The sequence below is a fragment of the Schistocerca cancellata genome, chromosome 10, assembly GCF_023864275.1.
Source record: "Schistocerca cancellata isolate TAMUIC-IGC-003103 chromosome 10, iqSchCanc2.1, whole genome shotgun sequence".
Classification (NCBI taxonomy): Eukaryota; Metazoa; Arthropoda; class Insecta; order Orthoptera; family Acrididae; genus Schistocerca; species Schistocerca cancellata.
Window position 1 is genome coordinate 141,895,369 of NC_064635.1, and position 27,010 is coordinate 141,922,378.

Sequence of the window (27,010 nt, forward strand, 5' to 3'; positions counted from 1 at the left end):
AAAATAAATCAAAAACAAATATTGTATCTTAATTTTTGTAATAAATTCAGTGAGTAAAAGGATGATTAGATGTATCTAAATTTACAATTCCACATTCATTATTGTTTGATTGTTTAGGTAATTCATAAATCATAAAAACACCTCTAAAGTAATTAATTTTTAATTCCTTAACAAGTTTTTCTATATCAAAATTAGGTAAACGATTTCTAAATTTTGTTTTGTTTTGAACACAGAGTAACTAAGTCTACGATGGAGATATGTACTCATTCAGGGAGCCGCAGTCGGGAGAACTGGGCAGACAATAATGCTGAACAGGGACGAATTTAAAACGTGGAGGCCGCCCAGGAGGAAAACAAGGACACGCAGGTCCGAGCGTTGTCCGTTCTGAGCCCATTTTAGTAAATTCGAACCAATTGGTAATTGTAAATTCGTTACAGGCTATCCTACAACAGTTAGTAGAGGGTAATAAAAGTCAAGCAGAAGGGAATAAGAGGCATATCGAGGAAGTTATTACAAAATTAAGTAACGATATAGTACAGGGTGTCGGAGACAGACTGGAGATGGACCAATGCATTAGCGCTTTAGAGGAGGGGTAGCTGGTCATTACCAAGCGTGTTGTGGAGCACAAAAAAAGGGTCGCTGGGAATCTCCACACGTTAGAGGAACAATACCAGAGTGACCACGCAGCTCTTGTGTCCGGAACAGGAAGTGCTGCTTTTAAATGCCATGACTACATCAGGTCCCAGGTAGAAACCCATGTTCAGTGGCTAACGGTCTGCGAGCGAGGTCAAGAGGGAATGCAATTACAGCAGGACATGGCCCCCCAAAATATGCTGGAAGAGACATCCAAAATCTCGGTCACAATAGCAGGCAACTCTGACTGTAATTAGGAGACGATTACATCGTCATTAGCAGACACAGATGAAATCCGGTCGCTAATGAAATTTCAACACGGACAGTGTGAGATAAATACGCAAAAAGACGGGGTTACCCAAGTGCTGTGTGGGCACATGGCCCATATAGAATTACACATTAAACGTGTAACGGTCCATGAAGCTAAAACATTATGAGCACAAGGGTAATTACTCCGACAGTGATTCCGGTAACGACGGCGAGTTTCATTATCGTTACGATCATGGTTCCCATACAAGGTGGGAACGACACGGGTCCCTTCAGGAACGTAGGAACGTTCGCCAAGGAGTGGAAATCATGAATTTGATTGCAAACACTTTTTGATGGTGAGGAAGTCTGAAGTGTTCTGTAATTCGGCCACGGAAATTCACCCGCAGGCCTGGTTGCAACAACTCGAATTCCTTCTTCCTCCGACGTGGCCAAGTGCGCACAAAATTGAAAAAATGTGCAGTTGCCTCGAAGGTGAGCCAACGGCATGTATGAGGTCAATTGCACACAATTGCATGCAATTGCAGCGTGTTATCGTTGAAGGACGGTGTAAGGAAGACATAGAGGGTTGCCATAGCCTTCTCCTAGAGCTTGTGTGTGATGCGAACGGCAACGCCTATTATTATGGCTGGAGCGCCTACGAGCAGTGGCCGCGAGAGCGGAGCCGCAGCCGTAGAGGCAGAATGCACTCACGGCGCAACGGGTCACCCGGGAGTCACAGAGTGAGCGATAGTTGGGTGCGTCGCTACAATTCGCGGAACTCGGGTAGAGCGAACGATGCTAATGGACACCGGTCGCCAAGAGGGAGTCGGAGACACCCCGGAGAGGTAGAGAGATATGGAAATGAGCAGCGATTTACGCGTAACTATGGCATACCAGGGAACGGTAGTCATGACCAGCGCCGGAATGATTACCGACCAAGCAACGTCAGGGCTGCTAGAAACAGTGCGGGTGGTCCGGGAGTGGGTGTAGAAATTCGTCTGGCAAACCTCTTACACAGTCTGCCTAATGCCCCAATCAGATCTAACAATGAAGCTGAGATGCATCAACTTACTGAGGACCAGTGCTAGTGTCGATATTGGAGTACACTTAATAGAGGAGTATTTGATAGGGAATATTTGTTAAGAGAGGGCATTGCCTTGTGCTCAAACTCATGATTCCACTGCGTGAATTACGCTCCTACCATCTTCAAAGTGTATCACTTGTAGAGAATTCCTAAGTGGCTGAGAGAGAGGGAAGTCCCACGGCAATAACTCTGAGCTAGATGGTGTACAAGACAAAAAGTATTTGGGCATATGTTCACAGTTTATTACACTCGGATATGGGTATGCACTATAGTATTGGAATAAGTTTACTTTGGATTCCTGTCAGACCTAAAAACCGATCTTGAGTTTTTTAGTGTCTCCTCACAGACTTCTGAATTAAGCATAGTAACACAAGGAGGACTGGGGGGGGGGGGATTTTTCACATAATATACACTTTAAAACTTTGAGGAAAATATTTATTCTCTTCAATTAATATTTTCACCTGAAAGACAGTTATCGAACTTTGTGTTTTTTAGGTTTGATAGTTGATGCTTTGCCAGCACATCCACGTGAATGACATCAACACTCTCCAAGAAGAGTGTCATGATTTTTGTCAGCAGAAGGAGCTGGGTTGATTTTGTCTTCTTTCGTGTATGCACTAGATGCCACTATAGTGACTGCATATTCGTTTCTGGCTAGACGAGATGCACCGAAGTTGCATAATCTGTAATGATCCATGACAGGAAGGCCTCTTCCATTGCCCTCAGACTGCTCCAATAATTCAGATGAAGAGGCATTTTTTATCTTGTGGTTTCTTGTGAGCATTTATGGAGGAGAACTTTGAATATCCAAGAGTCTCATTCTCTGCGCACATACTTAGGTAATTCTCACTGACAGCCGTACAGCGTATTGTCGAGTTATGATGCGCCAGTCTGCGCGAATGATGGGATCTGCCTGATTCACCACGTCGCACACGTGCAGAAACGGAACATCAAATTTGAACCGTGTAAAGTATCTTCTTCTATATTATACGTTGTTATTCCGGTTGCTGTGGGTTTATTTATCGAATGTAATTTTTTATTTGTACTGACTGTTGCTGTCGGGGTTTACATATTGTCATTTTGTCATTTGGAGGTAGTGAATGGGGCTGTGTATGGTAAAAAATGGAGTGCCAAGTGGAAAAATCGGAACACTTGGGACATATTCTTCTGTTTGAGTTCAGTGGAGGGATGGCAGAAGGAGAATATATTATTGATGATTAAAGTCTCGGTTATGTGTATCTGTTGTGTTTATTAAACCTACGGAGAAATGCTATGAGCTTACAGATGAACCCGATATGTTAAAAGCTGTAAAAAAAATTTCGAAGGTTATTTAATGAACAACACTTGTACATTAGCAGTTCCAGACTCATAGCTTGCAAATAAATTTTGAACATCTGATTTATTGCGACTGTTCAGTTTGTCCCAGGATATTTTTTGGTCTAACAGTACACGGGTGTACAATGTCGGAGATACTTGCCGAGAACACCACAGGCACATTCGCCTAATGTATCCCAACTAGTCAGCGGCCGCAGAGCACTGTTCGTTCGAGATTCATGCGAGGAGTATCAACATAGCAGGATGTTGGCACAGACTTCCAAGTACTGGGACTGAGGCCATAGAAATTCACACCAGGGGCGACCTCATCAACCAAGATTGGGGGTATAATCTTAGGAAGCAATGAGTTTAATTAAGAAGACTCGCCAAACAAAACGATCTGGCGACCGGGGCGGACAGAGAACTTACATCTACGCTGCCACTGACGCCGACGCTAGCGCCTCCGCGACTGCAGACGGAGCTGCGGCGGCGGCAGGGGATGCTGGTTGGCTCTCGAGGAGCTCAAGTAGCCACCGCACCTGACGACGGCGATGTGTCTGAGCGCCGATACGCTGTACCAGTAGAACATTATGAACTGGCAGTGTACCCGTGGACTGTTCGATCATCTGACAATATTCCTCTGTTCCTGTGTGCGGTAGCTTTCGGCTAATAATGTGTTCAGGATTTCCCACCCTCATGAACATTTCTTCCTGTTGGCCTACAGAATGAACACTCCAACAAGCTAATCTAATTCAAATGCCTCACAGTTCAAGAATCTGCTGATGGCCGGCACGGAGACGACGGCTGTGACTGTCAGCTATGTTCTGCCACTGCTGGCCCTCCACCCTGAGTGGCAGGATGCAGCCCACCAGGAGCTGAAGGACGTCTTCGGCGAGGGTGACGACTACCTGCGGGCCCCCAGCCTTGCAGACCTAGGCAGACTCAGGGTGCTGGAAAGCATCATCAAGGTGAGCCACTGTCCACTGGCTGCCCGTGTGGTCGCAACATATGCCACTTTTCCATATGTCGACCAACGTAGTAGAACCCCATATTCTATACGTACTAGCGGTTGGAAAACCGGCCAGTACACTTTAGAAATAATATACGAGGGTTATTCCAAAAGTAAGGTCCGATCGGTCGCGAAATGGAAACGACTATGAAAATCCGATAAAGCTTTGCACAGATGTGTTGGGTAGTGTCTCTAGTATAACCCCAGTTAGCATCACGTCGCTCTTCTCATTTCTGAGCTCGCAGTGAGTGCGTAAAGATGTCTAGAAAATAGTGTCTGCCGCCAAGTACGAGGGCCTGGTGAGAAATTTCGCCTGAAGCTATGCAGCCAACATTACATAACTGTCGTGCTGTTTCGTCTTCACGACAATTCTCAGCCGCATTCTGCAGGGGCAATGAAGATGCTCCTGCATCGTTTTCAAATGGAAATGTTAGATTACCCACAATACAGTCCGCAATTGTCTCCCCCTGAGTTTCATCTCTGGTCACATGAACCGCTGTCTTTGAAGACAACATTTTGACACAGACAACGAGGTGTAGGCCAGCGTGGAGAATTGGCGGAAAGCACTGGCGGCTGCCTTCTATGATGAGGCTATTGAAAAGTTGGTACAACGCTATGACAAAAGTCTAAGTCAGAACGGCGACTACGTAGAGAAGTAGCTGAAAGGTGTAGCTAATTGTTACAAGTAAAACATTTCCGATGTTCACTGTGGTTTCAATTTGGCAATCAATCGGACCTTACTTTTGGAATAACCCTCGTATGTTTCAGTCTAGAACAGCAATTTTTAATTTTGCCGACTGGCTACAAGTTTCCATAAAATGTATCATCCTCAGGCCACTCCCTGGCATGCAGTCAGCCCAGTCAGATGCATCAAATACTGCGATACAATGGGGTGACAAAACTGATAATTTATCTACATGTACACATACAAACAATAGTAGTATCACGTACACCCGACGGAAATTAACAGACTTTGACGGGAGTTAGACGCAATGGACATTCCATTTCGGAAGTCGTTAGGGAATTCTATATCATGAGATCCACAGTGTCAGGAGTGTGCTGAGAATACCAAATTTCAGGCATTAGCTCTCACCACAGACAAAACAGTGCCCAACAGCCTTCACTCAACAACCGAAAGCGGCGACGTTTGCATAGTCAGTGCTAACAGACGAGCAATGATGTGTGAAATAACCGCAAAAATCAATATGGGACGTACGATGAATGCATCCTCTAAGAAAGTCGGGCGAAACTTGGCGTTAACGGGCTGTGGCAGCAGACGACCGACGCACGTGCCTTTACTGGCAGCATGTCATTGCCTGGAATGCCTCTCCTGGGCTAGTATTATTATAAGTTGGACCCAAGACTACAGCAAAACAGTGGCCTTGTTAGATGATTCCCGATTTCAGTTGGTAAGAGTGTGGCATAGATCCCACGAAGTAATGGACCCAGGTTGTCAACATGACACTGTGCAAGATGGTGGTGGCTCCTGAATGGTGTTGGCTGTGTTAACATCTAATGAACTGGCTCCACTGCTCCAACGGAATCGATAATTGACTGGAAATGGCTATGAATGGCTACTTGTCCCCAAACAATGATGGAATTTTTATGCATGACAATGCGCCGTTTCACCAGATCACAATTTTTGATAATTGGTTTGACGAACATCCTGAACACTTCAACTGAATGATTTTGTTACCCAGATCACCCAAAAGGAATCCTGTCGAACATTACTGGAACATAATTGAAAGTTCATGCTGAAAATCCTGCACTGACTACGTCTTCGCAATTATGAATGGCTATAGAGGCAGCATGCCTCATTATTTTTGCAGGGGACTTCCAACAGCCTTTTGAGTTCATGTGACAAGTCGAGTAGCTGCACTACAATGGGTGAAAGGAGGACCAGCACGATGTTGGGAGATATCCTGTGACTTTCGTTCACCTCAGCATATACACTTGGAAAGTGATGCTGATGACTGTACCCCAGAGAATGCCCAGGGGAGGTACTGTGTAAGGAAACCAGTAGCCAGTAGCCGAAATTAAAAGTGTGACTGTAGACTAATACAAATATTACTTGTATAGCAGGACCTGTTTCGATTTTTGTTGTGGTGTTGATGCTGGACAGTAAAGCACCAGCAAACTAAAATGTCTGTTAATATCTACTGTGTCCAACAAGAGCAGGCACCAGGCAAACTTCAAGGCTACTGACAACAATCCGTATGATGACCACAAATTTTGAACTACAATTTGGGTTGTTGTTGTAGGGCATGTTAGTTGTAATGGATAACAACTTCTAAGTGAGGATTCTATCACGAACTTCCGTGTGCCGAGATTGCTGTAATAGTGTGTATAATAGGAAATCACCAAGGTTCCATGTGAAGACTGCATCTTTTCCATTACAGTTTAGGTTGTTCTTGTTGTTAGTGGTAATGGTGAGGGTGGTGCTGGTGGTTGTATTGGATAACAGCACCTACATGAGCAGTCACCCACAATCTACTGCGTACCAAGGTTACAGTCATAAAGATTGCCTTTAGAGCATGCACTTGTATTTCTGTGTGTTGTGGTGCTGTTGTTGGTGGTGGTGATAGTGGTGATGGTGGTGTCATTGATGCTGGTGGTGATGTTGATGGTGATAGTAGTGACGGTAGTGCTATGTAGCGACATCCACCTATCACGCACTTAAGCTACTGTTTCCCAAGACTGCTCTCAGAAGGCGGGCTATGAAAGAATGTCCCTGTGGTCCTACATGTGGACCATGTTTTAGAGAGTTCAGTGAACTTTTTGTTGTTGGAGGACCTTCCTGGGCATATTAGCCCAGCTGAGTATCAGCCTAACCTATTATGTTCATGTGTAGGTTACAGTTCCTAGGGTTCTTTCAGTGAATCTGAGTTTGGCATCTGACTCTCCCCTAACAAGTCTTATCTATTCGTTGCACTCTAAATTGCTCCATATGCATCCTCCCAACTATTTAATGAAATATTGTATTTTTTTCTGTTTTTATATATATGCCTAGGGTTGACTGTCTGCTGTCAATCCTTGCACCAAATGTCAACCCTTTGCACATCTTCTTGCTGTTCGCTAGAGTTTTCTAGTATAGTGACGTCTCTATATAAAGCAGCAGCATCCACAACGTCATGAGGTTCCAACACTATCTACAAAATCGTTTATATGTGCTGCAAACAGTACCGGTTTTATAATGCGCTCTTGTGGCGAGCCAGAAGTTTCTTTCACGTCTCTAGGTTTCTCTCTGTTGAGAATAACATACTGTGTTCTGTTTGCTAGTAATTTTTTAGATAATGAGAAAGAGCGCCTGTTATTCTCTACAATCGTATTTTGTTCATGAGCGGTGTGTGACTCGAGTTCATGCCGTTTGTTCTTTGGCATTTTGTCACATCGAGTGCCGTCTTGTTACTTCTTTACTTACTGGTGTAACGAAGTTGCTAGCTTGCCTCCATGAGTGGCAGCAGCATTGCGTATCGACACTAATACTGCCGTACTATCTTTGGTGTGACCACTAGTATTTCCAAGTAGTGTGTGTGGTGGTCAGTCGGTTGGGACGGAGCAGCCAGGAAGTGTCCACAGCTCGAGGCCAGGCCGGGGCCGCTGGCAGCGTGCACGCGCTGTCGGATCGTGAGGTGCTAGCTCCGAGAGCGACCTGGACGCTGAAGTTGAGTGATCAGTTAACCTGTTATGAAACCTCAACTATTGTGACATCTCTTCGTTCATTTGTGGGTTGTTGCTCCCTGGGCCATCTGGGCTAGCAGCAACGTGTGATGTGCTGGAGCTGGAGAAATCTTGGAGCCATCTTCCTATTTTGTGATTAACTATGAAATTAGCTGTTACTTGCCAGTGGGGTGCACCAGCGGTATTTTCTGTCCTGTGGCCGTTAACGCCCCAGTTACCAGCACCAGTCGTTAGCTTAGTTTTTCGGCAGTGTGCCTTCCTCGTCGTGTTGGTGCTGTCTGGCACGGCGTGTAGTTCGACAGCCTTTTAAGTTGTTTGCTTCATATTATGCTTAGAGTGCTTATTGTTCCCGTGGCTGTTTTTAGACGTCAATTTCTAAAGATGTAGTGCTGTTCGTATCTTCGTCCTCGGCCGATATTTTCCATCGCTGTGCCGTTGGTCGGACGGAAGAGAACTGGTTAAATTGTTGGGAGGTCCTTGGGCCATCCCTAATTTGGTTTGCCATCCGATTATTTAACTTCAGCTCTTGGCTGCCAGTCTCACCTCACCTTATGTTTGAGCTACCTTCTCAGGCCGACCCTTGAAACACTTCTGAGCACCACTTGTTCTGTTTGTTTTAGATTGTGATTTTCTTTTCAGTTTGAAGTTTTGTGAGAGGCCTTTGGCCATCTGTTAATTCAGTTATTTTTAAATTTGACATAAAGGCCTTCAGCCGTGTTAAATTAAAATTTTGAAGATTGATTTTATTTTAAAAATATTTTTTCCTTCAAATTTGTTCTATCTGAAATTGTTTGTAATCCTGGTCCTAAGCCGTTAGTTGTTTATGTGTTCTTTTTGACCTTTAGCCAGGCAATAAATTAATATTTCTTTAGTTAGGCCTTTGGCCGTTCTGTTGTAAGTTTGAAAAGAAACTTCTTGGTTCGAAAAAATTCTTTATTAGTGTGTTTTAATTATAGATGTCCTTCAGTAGTGTAGTGTAGGCCTTCAGTCGCTAACTGTTTTCAATTGCATGTTTTCTTTTAATTTTACCTTCTATTTTTAATTGCTTTTGATTTCTAAGCCAGGCCTTCAGCTGTTCTTGTTTCATTGTGGTTTTGGGCCTTCAGCCCAGAAAGCGTCTCAAGTTTTCTTTAACTAGGCCTTCAGATATATTGTCTAATTGTGATCTTTTAAGGCAATGTGTAAATAATTGCTTTCAAAGAATAATGAAGTTGTGCGTTTTCTTGTGCAACTCTCAGTAGCTGTTTGCGGCCCCATCCACGATCGTAGCCTTATCTTGTGCGCTCTCTGAGTACCTACCAACCAGGTTTCAGTTCATTAAAGAATGCTACCGAACAGTATAGCACACCATCTGGAAGTGGTAGTACATGGCGTTGCCTGAGCTGTAGTATCTCCCGCCTTCTGACACTCATGCGTTGTTGCTGTGAGCTTCATTCCAGAGTCTGATTTACTGGAGCTCGCCATGCTACCCTATCCTGTGCAGGCCTCTCCATTCCCGTGTAACTACTGCAATCTACATCCTTCTGACTCAGCTCAGTCTGTTCACCTCTTGGTCTCCCTCTACGGTTTTTACCCTCCACACTTCCCTCCAGTACTAAACTGGTGATCCCTTGATGCTACTGAATGTGTCCTACCAACCCATCTCTTCTTGTAGTCAAGTTTTGCACACAAAATTCGTTTCTCTTCAGATGTATTCAGTTCCATCTTATTAGTTACCTGACCTACCCATTTAATCTTCACCATATTTCTGTAGCACCACATTTCTAAAAATTCTAATCTCGCCTTATCTAAACTATTTATCGCCTGTGTTTCATTTCCATACATGTCTACACTCCATACAAATACTTTTGTTTCCCTTGCTGCTTGCTCAATATACAGATTGAATAACATCAGAGATAGGCTACAACCCTGTCTGACTCCCTTCTCAATCACTGCTTCCATGCCCCTCGATTCTTATAACTGCCATCTGGTTTCTGTACAAATTGTAGATAGCCTTTTGCTCCTCTGCTCCTGCCACCTACTAATTTCAAAGAGTGTCCAGTCATCACTGTCAAAAGCTTTCTCTAAGTCTACAAATTCTAGAAACGTAGATTTGCCTTTCCTTAACCTGTGTTCTAAGATAAGCCGTAGGGTCAGTATTGCCTCACGTGTTAGAACACTTATACGGAATCGAAACTGATCTTCCCCAAGGTCGGCTTCTACCAGTTTTTCCATTCGTCTGTGAAGAATTCGTATTAGTATTTTGCAACTATGACTCTTTAAACTGATAGTTCGGTAATTTTCACTCCTGCCAATAGTTGCTTTCTTTGGGGTAGAAATTATTATATCATTCTTAAAGTCTTAGGATATTTCGCTTCTCTCATTCATCTTGGTCACCAGATGGAAGAGTTTTGTCATGGCTGGCTCTCCCAAGGCTATCAGCAGTTCTGAAGGAATGTCGTCTATTCCTAGGCCCTTGTTTCGACTTAGATCTTTCAGTGGGCTGTCAAATTCTTCACACTGCATTGTATCTTCCATTTCATTTTCATCTACGTCCTCTTCCATTTCCACAATATTGACCTCGAGTACATCACCTTTGTATAGACGCTCCATATATTCCTTCCACCTTTCCGATTTCAAGTTTTTGTTTAGGACTGGTTTTCCGTCTGAGCTCTTGATATTCATACAAATAGTTCTTTTTCCTCCAAAGGTCTCCTTAATTTTCCTGTGGGCAGTATCCATCTTACTCTAGTGAAATAAGCTTCTACATCCTTACATTTGCCCTCTAGTCATCCCTGCTCAGCCATTTTGCACTTTCTGTCGATCTCATTTTTGAGTATTCCTTTTCGCCTACTCCGTTTACTGCATTTTTATAATTTCTCGTTTCTTCAATGAAATCCAATATCTCTTCTGTTACTCAATGGTTTCTACTACCCTTCGTCTTTTTATCTACTTGATGCTCTGTTGTCTTCATCTCTCAAAGCTACCCATTCTTCTTGTACTGTATTTCTTTTCCCTGTTCTTGTCAATCGTTCCCTGATGCTCTACGACCTCTAGTTCTTTCAGTTTATGCAGGTCCCATCTCCGCTAATTCCTACCTTTTGGCAGCTTCTTCACTTTTAATCTACAGTTCATAACCAATAAATTGTGGTCGGTCCACATCTGGTTTATAGTTTATAGGTGAGACGCTAAACCCACAGCCCACGACAGGTAGTTTATATTGTGGAAAAGGGCCAGAATTAGCGGCTGTCAGCTACGTTCAAACATACAACTTTATTTATTTCATCAAACATTACAAGAGCCAGGAAAATTTAAAAAAAAAAAAAAACACAAAATTAATTTTTTGAACTTAATTACCAGTTGAATGCGCTATACAATCTCATGACTTAACGTCAAGACCACTTTCATTTAAAACTGGCTGAAAGCCAATAACTTAAGACTCAAACCAAAATCAGAAATTTAAAAGGCAAAAGGCCTCATCTTAAATCAGTTCTTTCAATTTGGCAGAAGGCCCAAACAATCTCACACCTTAAGAGCAAAACAACTTTAATTTTTTTTAAAGTTGGCTGAAGGCCCATCTCTTAAGACTCAAACCAAAATTAAATTTTTTAAAGGCAAAAGGCCTTATCTTAAAACAGTTCTTTAATTAGGCTGAAGGCCCAAAAAATCTCACACCTTAAGAGCAAAACCACTTTAATTTAAAAATCGGCAGAAGGCCCATCACTTAAGACCCAAACCAAAATAGGTTCTTAAAAGGTCAAAGGCCTTACCTTAAAACGGATCTTTAAACTAGGCTGAAGGCCAAACAAGGGGACTGATGACCACAGATGTTAAGCCCCATAGTGCTCAGAGCCATTTGAACCTACAAAGGCCAAACAATTTTACGCCTTAAGGGCAAACAACCTTAATTTAAAAATCTGCTACATGCCATACAATACAAACAAGAAGAAAAAATAAGAAAAGGCAGTACACTCAACGGCGCTCAGACGTTTCCGCGGGTCGGACTCGAATTCAAAAACTAGCGCTCGCTTAGGTGAAACAGGCAGTCGGCCCAACCATTCTCGATCCGACGATAGCCCAACTGACAGACAGTCAACAGACCTACCGACAAGATAACTTCCGCTCCAGCCGACCAGCACACAACACGGGGTTCAGTGGAACAACATAGAAGGTATTGACGCCCACAACCAGTTATACATTGAGCTGGACAGCGACAACACAATGTGAAAAATACACTGCCTGAATTTACGTCAACGGCCAGGGCAGGTAACCAGAACGTTAACGGCCACAATGCAGAAGACTCCGCTGGTGCAGTTTAATTCAAAATAACCAAGTACAGTTAAACTCCACCGGAGAGTGGCTAAAATTTCCCAATTTGAAAACACACGTTGTTGCTCGTGGAAATGTCCCAACAGCCAAAACGAAATCCAAACGACACAAGGTGAACAGCCGTGACTAGATTAAGTCAAAACTGCCAGCCTCGGAAACGGTGAAAGGACCAAATACACGTCGGCCGATGAGACAACCAACCGAACGACCAACCTACGGTCGTCCCGCTCCAATCTCCCTCCGGCAGACAGTCCATGTGTGTCGCCAGCTGTCGGCGAGCACTGGCTGTCGGCGCCTCACCAGCGCTCCGTCCCCGACTCCACTGCTGCTGCGTCCCGACTGCACTCGTGGTCCGTCTCCAACTCACTTCCGGACACACGAAGACCCGGAAATGCTATCGGTCGTTCCAGAGATGATACGACAGTGCACTTATCGATACGCGCTGCTGCTGCCACTCTCGGGCAAGGGAGGCAGGAAATTACCGACGCCAGTAAATGGAATAAGAAAACGAGGCGTCAGTACGGTAATACACTCCTGGAAATGGAAAAAAGAACACATTGACACCGGTGTGTCAGACCCACCATACTTGCTCCGGACACTGCGAGAGGGCTGTACAAGCAATGATCACACGCACGGCACAGTGGACACACCAGGAACCGCGGTGTTGGCCGTCGAATGGCGCTAGCTGCGCAGCATTTGTGCACCGCCGCCGTCAGTGTCAGCCAGTTTGCCGTGGCATACGGAGCTCCATCGCAGTCTTTAACACTGGTAGCATGCCGCGACAGCGTGGACGTGAACCGTATGTGCAGTTGACGGACTTTGAGCGAGGGCGTATAGTGGGCATGCGGGAGGCCGGGTGGACGTACCGCCGAATTGCTCAACACGTGGGGCGTGAGGTCTCCACAGTACATCGATGTTGTCGCCAGTGGTCGGCGGAAGGTGCACGTGCCCGTCGACCTGGGACCGGACCGCAGCGACGCACGGATGCCCGCCAAGACCGTAGGATCCTACGCAGTGCCGTAGGGGACCGCACCGCCACTTTCCAGCAAATTAGGGACACTATTGCTCCTGGTGTATCGGCGAGGACCATTCGCAACCGTCTCCATGAAGCTGGGCTACGGTCCCGCACACCGTTAGGCCGTCTTCCGCTCACGCCCCAACATCGTGCAGCCCGCCTCCAGTGGTGTCGCGACAGGCGTGAATGGAGGGACGAATGGAGACGTGTCGTCTTCAGCGATGACAGTCGCTTCTGCCTTGGTGCCAATGATGGTCGTATGCGTGTTTGGCGCCGTGCAGGTGAGCGCCACAATCAGGACTGCATACGACCGAGGCACACAGGACCAACACCCGGCATCATGGTGTGGGGAGTGATCTCCTACACTGGCCGTACACCACTGGTGATCGTCGAGGGGACACTGAATAGTGCACGGTACATCCAAACCGTCCCGAACCCATCGTTCTACCATTCCTAGACCGGCAAGGGAACTTGCTGTTCCAACAGGACAATGCACATCCGCATGTATCCCGTGCCACCCAACGTGCTCTAGAAGGTGTAAGTCAACTACCCTGGCCAGCAAGATCTCCGGATCTGTCCCCCATTGAGCATGTTTGGGACTGGATGAAGCGTCGTCTCACGCGGTCTGCACGTCCAGCACGAACGCTGGTCCAACTGAGGCGCCAGGTGGAAATGGCATGGCAGGCCGTTCCACAGGACTACATCCAGCATCTCTACGATCGTCTCCATGGGAGAATAGCAGCCTGCATTGCTGCGAAAGGTGGATATACACTGTACTAGTGCCGACATTGTGCATGCTCTGTTGCCTGTGTCTATGTGCCTGTGGTTCTGTCAGTGTGATCATGTGATGTATCTGACCCCAGGAATGTGTCAATAAAGTTTCCCCTTCCTGGGACAATGAATTCACGGTGTTCTTATTTCAATTTCCAGGAGTGTATAAGATGACAAACAACACATGGCATTAACACGAGCCATGCATGTCTCAGTAGGTGTAGGCTTCGGGTCTATCTTGGCTACAATAATGCGTTCACTATACTGTTCATAGTAGCTTATCTGAATTCCTATATTTTTATTAATTATTATACCTGCTCCTACATTATCCACACTTAGTACTGTGTATAACCCTATATTCACCTGACCAGAAGTCTTATTATTCTTGCCACCGAACTTCTCTGTTCCCACTATATCTAACTTTAACCTATCCATTTATCTTCTTAAATTTTCTAATCTACCTGCCCAATTAAGGGATCTGGCATGTCACGTTCTGATCGGCAGAACGGCCGTTTTGTTTCTCCTCATAACGACATCCTCCTGAGTAGTCCCCGCCTTGAGATCTGAATGGCGTACTATTTTACCTCCAAAATATTTTACCCAAGAAGATTCTATCATCATTTAATTATACAGTGAAGTTGCATGCCCTCTGGAAAAACGACGGCTAAAGTTTCTGCTTGCTTTCAGCCTTTCGCAGTACCAGCACAGCAACGCCGTTTTGGTTGATCTTTCAAGACCAGATCAGTCAATCATCCAGTTGCCCCCGCAACTACTGAATAGGCTGCTGCCCCCCTCAGGAACCACACATTTGTCTGGCATCTCAACAGATACTCCTCCATTGTACACTCCTGGAAATTGAAATAGGAACACCGTGAATTCATTGTCCCAGGAAGGGGAAACTTTATTGGCACATTCCTGGGGTCACATACATCGCATGATCACACTGACAGAACCACAGGCACATAGACACAGGCAACAGAGCATGCACAATGTCGGCACTAGTACAGTGTATATCCACCTTTCGCAGCAATGCAGGCTGCTATTCTCCCATGGAGACGATCGTAGAGATGCTGGATGTAGTCCTGTGGAACGGCTTGCCATGCCATTTCCACCTGGCGCCTCAGTTGGACCAGCGTTCGTGCTGGACGTGCAGACCGCGTGAGACGACGCTTCATCCAGTCCCAAACATGCTCAATGGGGGACAGATCCGGAGATCTTGCTGGCCAGGGTAGTTGACTTACACCTTCTAGGGCACGTTGGGTGGCACGGGATATATGCGGACGTGCATTGTCCTGTTGGAACAGCAAGTTCCCTTGCCGGTCTAGGAATGGTAGAACGATGGGTTCGATGACGGTTTGGATGTACCGTGCACTATTCAGTGTGCCCTCGACGATCACCAGTGGTGTACGGCCAGTGTAGGAGATCGCTCCCCACACCATGATGCCGGGTGTTGGCCCTGTGTGCCTCGGTCGTATGCAGTCCTGATTGTGGCGCTCACCTGCACGGCGCCAAACACGCATACGACCATCATTGGCACCAAGGCAGAAGCGACTGTCATCGCTGAAGACGACACGTCTCCATTCGTCCCTCCATTCACGCCTGTCGCGACACCACTGGAGGCGGGCTGCACGATGTTGGGGCGTGAGCGGAAGACGGCCTAACGGTGTGCGGGACCGTAGCCCAGCTTCATGGAGACGGTTGCGAATGGTCCTCGCCGATACCCCAGGAGCAACAGTGTCCCTAACTTGCTGGGAAGTGGCGGTGCGGTCCCCTACGGCACTGCGTAGGATCCTACGGTCTTGGCGTGCATCCGTGCGTCGCTGCGGTCCGGTCCCAGGTCGACGGGCACGTGCACCTTCCGCCGACCACTGGCGACAACATCGATGTACTGTGGAGACCTCACGCTCCACGTGTTGAGCAATTCGGCGGTACGTCCACCCGGCCTCCCGCATGCCCACTATACGCCTTCGCTCAAAGTCCGTCAACTGCACATACGGTTCACGTCCACGCTGTCGCGGCATGCTACCAGTGTTAAAGACTGCGATGGAGCTCCGTATGCCACGGCAAACTGGCTGACACTGACGGCGGCGGTGCACAAATGCTGCGCAGGTAGCGCCATTCGACGGCCAACACCGCGGTTCCTGGTGTGTCCGCTGTGCCGTGCGTGTGATCATTGCTTGTACAGCCCTCTCGCAGTGTCCGGAGCAAGTATGGTGGGTCTGACACACCGGTGTCAATGTGTTCTTTTTTCCATTTCCAGGAGTGTAGATACACCTACCTTATGGTTACCTCTATCGCTAAAGCACGCAAGTCTCCCCACCAATGGCAAGGTCCATGGTTCATGTGGGGGGAATCTCATGTCCTTGCACTGTTCGATCCTCTGCAGGTCTTCTTGCTGTTCGCTACAGTTTTCTAGCATAGCGACTTTTCTATATAGAGCACCATCATCCACAACGTCATGGGGCTTCCAACACTATCTAAAAAATCGTTTACATGTGTGCAACGAACTACAATGGTTCCACAACGCTCTCCCGTTGAAATCTTCTAGAAACATATAACACTGCACCAAAATATCTAATGACAATTAACGTTACTTATAGGCAACTTTTTAAGGACTTTTAACTGGATAGATAAATTTTATTTAACTTCAATGAATCATGGTTTTCACTCAAACAGGCTGAGTGACGATAACCTTCTTTGGAACAGAAAAGTAACTGAGGTCCGAAGCCAATCTTGTAGTTCGATGAACTGAAAATTGCAGTATGAGAAGTGTTGTGTTCATAGTTCCGCGTAGTCAGCGCGTACACAACTTTCCCATTAGAGGGCGCCTCGCTAAGTCCAACAGTGCAGGCGCAGCGCTCGTCCATCTCCGCACTACGAGATGGCGCTGTCTTAGAGACAGACCAAATTCTGCTTCCGCCGATCTGCGTATTAATATGTAACGCAGCCAATGAGATTGCTGCTAACGTAGAACCTTTTCTCCTCGTGGATCATACTCGTGCAGTGATACCTGAACGCTCGAGGTATTATAACGAGTGTACAGACCTCCGATTAGTCAGTCTGCATTAGTCTGCATTAGTCTGTAGTCAAGTTTCATACTGCGCCTAATACGATTATCATATTCCTGTACATAGCCATGAAGAGAAATGTTTAGACACTTTGTCAAGTATCAGAGATATTTGAGAATAAGATTAACGTACCAAGACCAAAGTAACTACAGATTGTCAATTGTAAACAGCATCCAGAATCAATTTACGTAATGTCTATGATTTTTATTATTTTAATAAATGTTTGTGAAAATTAATCAAGTTCTGTTTAAAGTTGGTCACCGTCAATCTGCTGCTCTAAGCATGCAAGTGGCATTTCTATCGTCTGACCTAACGGCAGAAGATAAACACGCCATGATAAGACCACGAGACATATTGCTGACACTCGCCTACTTCGTTACAGCGACAAGTCAAACAATCTGATGGTGTGTGTGCCGAAGGTCTTACAGTACGCACACCACAAGGAGTACTATATCTATGAGACTCCAGGCCACAGGTCAAGTTTCCGCCACTTGTCGGTGCTATAGTCACAGTACTGCTGGGCACTGCAGTCGCTGACATTGGCTGGCAATTCAAAATTCCAAGACGATGACAACAATGCCCATCTCCTCTCTCTCTCATGACAAATCAAACTGTCATTATCAAGCACGTGACACACCACTTCGTTTCCCTCCTCCTCTGTTATTCCCCTCCCCTTTCCAGCTAATACCAGAATACTATTAAAGTGAAGCAGCCAATTAGTGTGTAGTACGTCAGAGGGCATTAAAATGGAATGGCACTATGCACCCAAAGTAGGCATCTTGGCTGTTCTCAAAAGTGTCAGCACTAACAGAATTTTTGTACCATGTCCAAACGTATTTGTCCAAAAAATTACATAAATAATGTATCTTGCAGTAATTCTTCATCTAAATTACTCCAACATCCACACACACACACACACACACACACACACACACACACACACACACACACACACACACGCTCGCACACCGCTTGCTGATTCCGCTGCTGAACAGTTCTGTACAATATTGACACATCTATCTCATCATAATCAGTAAGTTTCATCTCTTGATTTGTGCATAAAAGTACATTTCCCCTCACTCTCTTTCTGTCTTTAATGAGGCAGAAACATTGCAATATATTACTGAGGGATTGAAAGGGATACAAGTGTTCCAACTAGCCCACACCTCTTATAGCTGACTCCCGCTGCACTGTGGGAACAAGTCTTGACTTTGATAAGTCTCAACAGTCTCTACAGTATGATTTACGAACAATGTCAGTACAGACAGGTCGAGTAATGTACGAGGAATGCAGTATTGCCAGCTCAAAGTGAGAGTTGTCATGCATGCATAAAGAGGCTTTGCACTTCAAGAAATGTATGTCCTGCAAATCATGTCTCTCTCTCTGTCGCTTATGATGAATTCCTCGCTTATTGTGCATGGAGGCTTACCACAGCCATCAGTCATCTCAGCTCACCACAATTGCAATAAAAATTCAGAAGTAACTTGCTGCAGTGAGGTTTAATGCTTACACTGGGTATGACATTCCCAGCAGAGTGTTCAAGACACTACCGAGCCCTCATTGGATACCAGGAAATGCATGATGTCATGTGTACAGAATGAGCTTAATCTTAGTGAGCGACATTCGTGACTCTTCCATCTTGAAAAAACTCACAACTTTCCAGAACAAGACTGAACTTGTTTAATTGATATCATGATTAGACTTGCTGACATCTGCATATGTACACTGATGCAATCTTCCAGTATGTCATATTTCGAAAAGCAAAGATACATGCATATGCAAGGTGATAACAGTCACCTTGGCAGCTGACCATCACTGCCGTACCTAATACCTTCTAGGGTGTAATACCAGTCACTTTGTCAATTGATCATCATTGCCCCCACGCAATAAAATATGATGGAATTGCAGTCACTCAGAATTTTGCTCCAGTGTGACAATGTGACTTGTTGGAACAGAAGTAGTTAGAAGTACATAGAGCATTTAGGAACTTACCTGGGCTAATGGTAGTCAGTCTTTAGAATACTATGTCAGTTCAGAATGCCTATTTGTTTGTGTTAACTATCACTGCCTTTTCTGCTTAGCATTATCAGCGTAAGGTTTTGTAACGGAGGATAAAATTAATACCCTAGCACAGAATCATTATAATATTGGGTGACTTTGAACAGATAGCAATTTCCTTTTCTTGCCTACATGAGAGTGTTAAATATGCTATTTCGTGTAGTTTCCCCTGTGTAACAACAGATGACGACATACATCCTGAAACAAAAAATATGAAGTCAGTGCCATACAATGGGTTCACCGTCTGACTGGTAGTATGTCTGTATATAGCACATTCTGTCTAAAGTAAAGGTTGAGAATGAGGCTTTTGTTAAATGTTTCTTTTGTTTTGTGTATCCCAAATTTTGCGTTTAGTACTTCATTCTTAGGATGCTTTATAGTTAGTGTGATTTGGGTCTGTACCTAATGATGAGATGAGATGACATCATGATGTGCCTATTCTGTTTTAGAGTCATTGCATGTGTTTTTGGACGATAGATGTGATGGATGGCATGTTTGTGCCTTTGTGTATCTGTGTATGTGGAACGAACTTGGGTTCATCTGTAATGATTTTAAAGCACTTGTAGTTTGCACAGATGAGTATCAGCAGCCGTACCCCAGACCTCACAGCCGTACAGTTCAGGAACTGATAAAACCTGCCCAAAACCCCAATTACATCCATCAGTAATGTGTAACTCCAAAGTAGTTTGTTGTCAATATTTTACCGATTCACACCATGGGAAATCTCGCTTCTCTAGAGACAGCTGATGACTGGGTGCTCTAATCCTGGTTGTGAACATTATGCAGCTTTCTTTGGAGATTAATTTTGATCCTCTAGAAATTGCACGATTAAGTAATTTGCTCAAGGTGCCGCTGCAGGTGCATCACGATGTAATTGGTGTTTGCGTGACTGGCATAGACAACTGTATCATCTGCAAAGAGTGCAAATGACTTTTGCCTTGTTTGAGGATGTCGTTAATACAGACACCATGTGGTATGGGACCCAGGACAGAACCCTGGGGTATTCCTGCATCTATGATTTTATGTTGCTTTTGCACTTGTCTAAGCTAATAAAAAAATTTATATTGCTTAAGAAAGATGCCAGAATTGATTATGTGGAGCAGATACTTGATTGCAGTAAGTTCGTGTAGTAAGCCCTGGTGCTAAACATGGTCGAAGGCCTTCTCGATACCCAAGAAGGCAACTCCCATGCTGTGCCCTTTTACCATGACCTTGCAGATTTCCTTGACCATCCAGTTGCTCTGGGTAGTTGTGCCATGCCCCGCACCAAAGTCAGATTGTTAGGGGGATGATGATTTGCCTGTCGTTGAGGAAGGTTTTCAATAATGTGATAATTATGCGTTCCACGATTTTACTAAGAAAGCTTAAAAGATATATGGGTCTGTGGTTTTGTGGAAAGAGGGGATTTTTGTTTCGTTTCGGAGGGGTGATGACTTTGGCTGTCTTCCAGGCTGTAGGAGAATAATGCAATCTAGACAGGAGTTGTAGATGGAGGTAAGGTAAACGACTGCTAAGAATGGAAGATTTTAGTGTTGAAGTGGCCTAACACCATCGGTATTAGGAGGTTTGGAGTTACGAACCCTTTGATGGTTGAGCTGATTTCACAACTGGCTGAACTTCCTCTTCACGGTTTTCGGTGACATCGTCGACAACGTTTTCTCGAAACAGTTGATGAGATTCGAGTAATGTAAGTATACGAAATTATCACAGTTTCTCAGCGGATTGACTCATCAGGAATAACATTGATGATATCCATCATTTATGTGACATTGGTTTCAGTATCTGCCATACGTATGGACTGTTACTACTGACACCTTTTGTGAAATTCCTGAAATGCGTTTATTGTTATTTTTTATTTAAAGTATCGTTGGTGGCATGTGTTTCCTGATTTTTTCATGTTTATTAACGAGACATAATGTCTGAATACGTGTTTCACAAGAATTTCCCGCTTTGGCACTGATGTTGTAAACAAAAGACAAAAGGAGACTGGCAATCACACACACACAGCGTGGCACAGAATTGTACTAGGAGGGAACTGATTCGGATGGCCAACAACAAAAACCATGAGTAGCTCTGTGGCAGAAGTGAGCAGGGATAGAGGGGAAGGACAGTGCACCCCCACCCCTCCCCCATCGCATCGCACTGCTCACAGGCAATCGTCTCAGCAACTGCAATAGTAAGCTTTTGCCCAGTGGTCGGCAGCGCCGGGGCATTTGTGCCAACGGAACATCGTCGTAATTGCACGACGTAATCTAGCGACTAACTATAGACTCGTATGTAACGCACTTGTAGTTAAGACATGTATTCCATCCAAAATTAAGGACTTTCCTTACCTGTCTATCTGATGGTGGGAACACGGTGTAAGACGTGATACTCTACAATGATGGAAAAAAGTTGCAGCTCGAAGAAGGAGTTATGCGACATAAACGAAAGTTGGTAGGCGTGTCTCTACATCTGAAACATGATGTCTATTAAAATCATGCTCCACTCGCATCAGTGTGGCACCAGTACCGTCACTATGAGGCTGCAACTAAGGTTCACTTTAAATAAACGCTGAAAGGGTCGTGAGAGCTAGTTACCGTTAAGACTGGACGCGGTGAGATGATGCTGCTCAAATATGCCAAAGATGGCATTGTCAACAGCTCACTGACTATGATTGTGGTCGAGTAATAGGCTACGAGAAGGTCGCTATTCCTTCTGCGATATTGCTTAAACGCTGGGCGTGAATGTAGCCACTGTACGTGATTACTAGCAGAGGTCGTCACGAGAACGTACTGTCGCAAGAAGACGGGCCTCCGGAAGGCCATGTTGCACTGTTGAGAGGAAAGGCCATCATGTTCGGCGTACGGCTCTGTCGTATCATACTGCATCAGCAAACAGCAACTTGAAAAGCAATTGACACCAGTTTGTCACAACAAACTATTAGAAATCTTCTACTTCAAGGACAGCTCTGACCCAGACGCCCTGTAGAACGCATTCCACTGGTTACAAGTGAGAGTTCATTGAACAGCATACTGGAGGTCTAGCGGCGTTTTCTGCTGAAAGCTGGTTCTGCTTCGATGCCATTGATGGCCGTGTATTGGTTAGAAGGAGGTTAGTTGAGGGTCTGCAGCCAGTCTGTCAGTGTGTTAGACACACTGGACCTATACTTGGAGTTATGGTCTGCAGTGCGTTTTCGTACGACAGCAGGAGCACTCTCGAGGTTATCCTGCGCACCCTGACTCCAAATGTGCGTGTCATTCTTATAATTTAACCTGTTGTGCTGCCATTCATGAGAAGCATTCCAAGAGGCGTTTTCCAACTGGATAACACTCACCTTCATATCGCTGTTGTAATCCAGCATTCTCTACGTAATGTCGGCATGTTGCCTTGGTCTGCTCACTCACAATATATGTCTGCGATCGAACACATATATCATTGGACAATGTATTCAGCATTATCCACAACCTGTATTAACCGTTCCTGTATTGACGGACCAACTGCTCAAGCACGAAACTCCATCCCAAAAATAAAGATGTGGCGTCTGTAATACAATGCGTGCACGTTTGCATACTTGCATTCAACATTCTGGCGGTCTCAGAGGACAATGTGCTCTCCATCACGCTACAGATCATTAAGTCTATTATTAACATATCAACATTTCACATTCGCAATGGGTTATCTCGCGCTTAGATTAAGCTGTTATCTTGCAATGTTAATCATTTAAACGTGTTAACTAGACCAATAAATGTATTCCTGAAGTTTCATTACCCTACATTAATTATTTTTCTGGTGTTGCGACTTTTTTCGGTCAGTGTATCTTCACTCTCTTCTGGTGTGACCCACAGGAGACACTGCGATTGTTCCCAACCGTCCCGATGCTTCCTCGGGTGGCCACAGAAGACATCTGGCTGTCTGGAGGCTCTGCAGAGCGGGTGTCAGTTCCTAAGGGTACCCTGCTTTTTGTGCTACCCTTCCTCACACACCGCCTGCCGCAGTTCTTCCAGGACCCACAGCGGTTCGACCCTTCGCGCTTCTTGGAGGACCGTGTCGGCAAGGAACATGCTTGCAGCTACCTGCCATTTGGGTTGGGCGCGCGCAACTGCGTGGGCTCTCAGTACGGCCGCCTGCAACTCAAAGTCTACCTGGCTGACATACTGAGGCGCTTCCGTTTCCTGCCATGTGGCCGACGCGAGGACCTGGAGGACAGTGCGCTCTCCTTCAGCCTAAGCCCCATCAAGCCAGTCAGAGTGTCGTGCGTGCCCGTGGATGGCCCTAAGGCATAGGACCGCTCTCAACATTACTGATCATCATATTGACCAATGTCCTGAGACAGTTTTCATTCCTGTCATAAAGCTCCTGACAATGACAACACTCACTCTGTCAGTGAACACACCGTCAAGAGGAGGATGGTCTCCAGCAAGCCTCAGCATGGTTCCAGCCCATTTGGCCACCCTCGTCATTGCTGAAAATTAAGATCTTCCAGGCCATTATCCTGAGACGCTTTACCTTCCTGTTGCACAGCTACATCTATCACCGTAATCCACCTCCAGAAACTGAACATACAATAACATTAAAATCAAAATAATAATCTAAATACATTGGGACCTGTAATAACTTACTGTTTATTGGGCGCTCCAGTAACTTTAGTCCTAACTGCTTCCAAGATCGTGCATACAGTGAAGGATGGTCGACGACATGTTTGTCTTCTTGGCTTTGCAAAGCTCTGCTAACTTGCGAACATTTTGATTTTTCTGTTTTTCTATGTTCAATTTTTGTAGGTAGTACTTAGGTGGTTTAGAGATGAATGCTGGCTGCCTATAAAAATTTTTGTTCAGAGTTGTAATGTTGTTTGCAGTCAATAAAGAGATATTTAATTAAAAGGATTGCATTGATCTTAACAAAAGCCAAGGGCCTCTGCTGGATCCCAGGACATATAACCACATACCACACTCCTGCAGATCTTCCTCAACATTTTGCTGCACTGCTTCCGCTTTTTCCGCAAATTGTTGCTGTGAGAACCTGGAAAGCAGTGCAATCTCTATCAGCCACACACCATCCAGAATTTTGGCCTCTGCAAGGTTTCAGCATATGGAATCACTCTCTGTAGTGGGAGACTGCAATTCGATAGTAGTAAAAGGAAGAGAAGGTAAAATAGTAGGTGACCATGGACTGGAGTAAGGAATGAAAGAGGCAGCCACCTGGTAGAATTTTGCGCAGAGCATAATTTAGTCTAGCTAACACTTGGCTTAAAAATCAGGAAAGAATGTTGTATACATGGAAGAGGCCTCCAGACATTAGAAGGTTTCAGATAGATTATATAATGGTGATACAGAGATTTAGGAACCAGGTTTTAAATTGTAAGACATTTTCAGGGGTAGATGTGGACTCTGACTACAATTTATTGGTAATGAACTACAGAGTAAAACTGAAGAAACTGCAAATAGATGGGAATTTAATGAGATGGGATCTGGACAAACTGAAAGAACGAGAGGTTGAAGAGAGTTTCAGAGAGAGCATTATGGAACGATTGACAATAATGAGGGAAAGAAATACAGTAGAAGAAAAATGGGTAGTTTTGAGAGAATAAATAGTGAAGGCAGCAGTTTCAGAGACAGGTGAATGTAATTGATGAAAGGAGGAACTATAAATATGCAGTAAATGAAGTAGGTGAAATGGAGTACAAATGTCTCAAAAATGAGATCGACAGGAAGCGCAAAATGGCTAACATGGATGGCTAGAGAACAAATGTAAGAATGTAGTAGCCTATATCACTAGGGGTAAGATAGATACTGTCTACAGGAAAATTAGAGAGACCTTTGGAGAAAAAAGAACCACCTGCATGAAAACCAAGAACTCGGTTGATAAACTAGTCCTAAGCAAAGAAGGGAAAGCAGGTGTATATATGTGCTCTCTACAAGGATGATGTACTTGACAGCAATATTATGGAGATGGAAGAGGATGTAGATGAAGATAAAATGGGAGATATGATATTGTGGGAAGAATTTGAGAGCGCACTTGGCGTGACTTTCATGCAGAATCCTTTTTTACAAATTAATTATATTATATCACATTATCTTATACAAACTTTCTTATTATATACTCCAAATAATTTAATTCATAAAAATATTATGCATTTAAAACATGCCAAGCGTGCAAAACATACCCGCTTATCACTAATGACCATTTTTGTGAGCATGCCTCACCATTTGTTTGGATGGCAAGGTGCATTTTCTGTAAGACTTCACAACAGATGTCTGTGTTGACTGTGCTACCACAGGGAAAAGAATCGATTAACAAAACACTAATTAAAATTCCACAGGAATTTCTAAAATCGTGTGAGGGAAGCAGCAACACAATGATTGTTCGCATTGGAGTGTAGAACGTGTGGGATTGACGATATACCATCAGAGTTTCGGAAAAACATCATCCACTCATTCCCAAAGATAGTAAGAGCTCACAAGAGCTAGAACTATTGGACGATCAGCTTAACAGCTCACACATCCAAGTTGCTGACAAGAATAATATACAGAAGAATGGGGGAAAAATGAGAACCTGTTAGATGACGATCAGTTTGCCTTTAGGATAGGTAAAGGCACCAGAGCAGTTCTGAAGTTGCAGTTGATAGCGAAAGCAAGACTAAAGAAAAATTAGTACATATACATAGGATTTATCGACCTGGAAAAAGAGTTAGATAATGTAAAATGGTGCTAGACGTTTGATATCTTAAGAAAAGTCAGGGTATGCTGTAGGGAAAGACGAGGAGTATACTATATCTACAAGGACTTACAGAGAATGTTATGACTGTAAGACCAAGAACGAAGTTCTCAAATTAAAAAGAATGTGAGACAGGGGTTTAGCCTCTTGCTCCTATTGTTCAATATGTACATCGAAGCAGCAATGTTGGAAATAAAACAAAGATTCAAAAGTGGGAATAAAATTGAAGGTGAAATGATATCAATGATAAGATTCGCTGATGACATTCCTGTCCTTACTGAAAGTGTAGAACAGTTGCAGGATCAGTTTGAACGAAATGAATGGTTTAATGAGTAAAGAACGTGGACTCAAAGTAGATCGGAAATAGACAAAAGAAATGAGAAGCAGTGGAAATGAAACCAGCCGACATGAGGGTGCGAATCCATCTTCTTCTAGATCACCTTGGCACCCACACTGTGGGATGGAGACAAGGTGGCGATGGCTCCCGTATGCTCTGCAGAACACTCACCTGGGCATAATTGAGTTCAGTGGATATCCTGCAAGGCATTATGACGGCCAAAGAGTATCGTACACTGGTTGCAGATCGCGTACACACCCTCATGACGACGGCAGATTTTTCAGCAAGATAATGCGCCATGTCACAAGATGTGGAGTATGATGAAGTGGTTCGAGCAGCACAATGGCGATTTGCAATTGATGTAATGGCCCCCCCAACTCGCCAGATCTGAACCCAATCGAACACATCTGAGACGTGATCTAACGTGGCGTCAGAGCTCATCACACCCCTCCACGACATTTACAGGAATTTGGTGACTTCTGAGTGCACTTGTGGCGCCCACCCATTCCAGCGACCTACCAAGGCCTCATTGCTTCCACGTCACGACGCGATCCTGCTGTTATCCGTGCCGAAGGTGGACATACTGCCTATTATGTAAGGGGTCATAATGTTCTGGTTGACCTGTGTAGAGCGTAAAAGCTGGAGAGCAAGACAGATGGAAATAGATCCAGCAAAAATCGAGGATGTAGATTGCAGAAGACTCTCTGACGAAAAGCTAGCAGCCTTAGAAAGTCTAATGACTAAAAAAAAACACTGTCTCTTCCAAAAACCACTGCATTTCTGATTA

General features: G+C 44.7%; 1 protein-coding gene across 2 annotated transcripts in view; it reads left to right on the plus strand.

Annotated features, from left to right (window-relative positions):
- The window catches only part of LOC126106604 (cytochrome P450 4c21-like), a 130,042-nt gene extending 105,990 nt beyond the window's left edge, over nt 1–24,052 (plus strand). The window contains exons 6-7 of one of the 2 annotated variants that reach the window (XM_049912946.1): nt 4,048–4,248; nt 23,018–24,052. In XM_049912946.1, coding sequence (XP_049768903.1) covers nt 4,048–4,248; nt 23,018–23,455 — 639 coding nt within the window. In that variant the 3' untranslated portion in view covers nt 23,456–24,052. The remainder of the gene's footprint in view (nt 1–4,047; nt 4,249–23,017) is intronic. The other variant, XM_049912947.1, reaches the window with a different exon arrangement.
- The last annotated feature ends 2,958 nt before the right edge of the window (nt 24,053–27,010 follow it).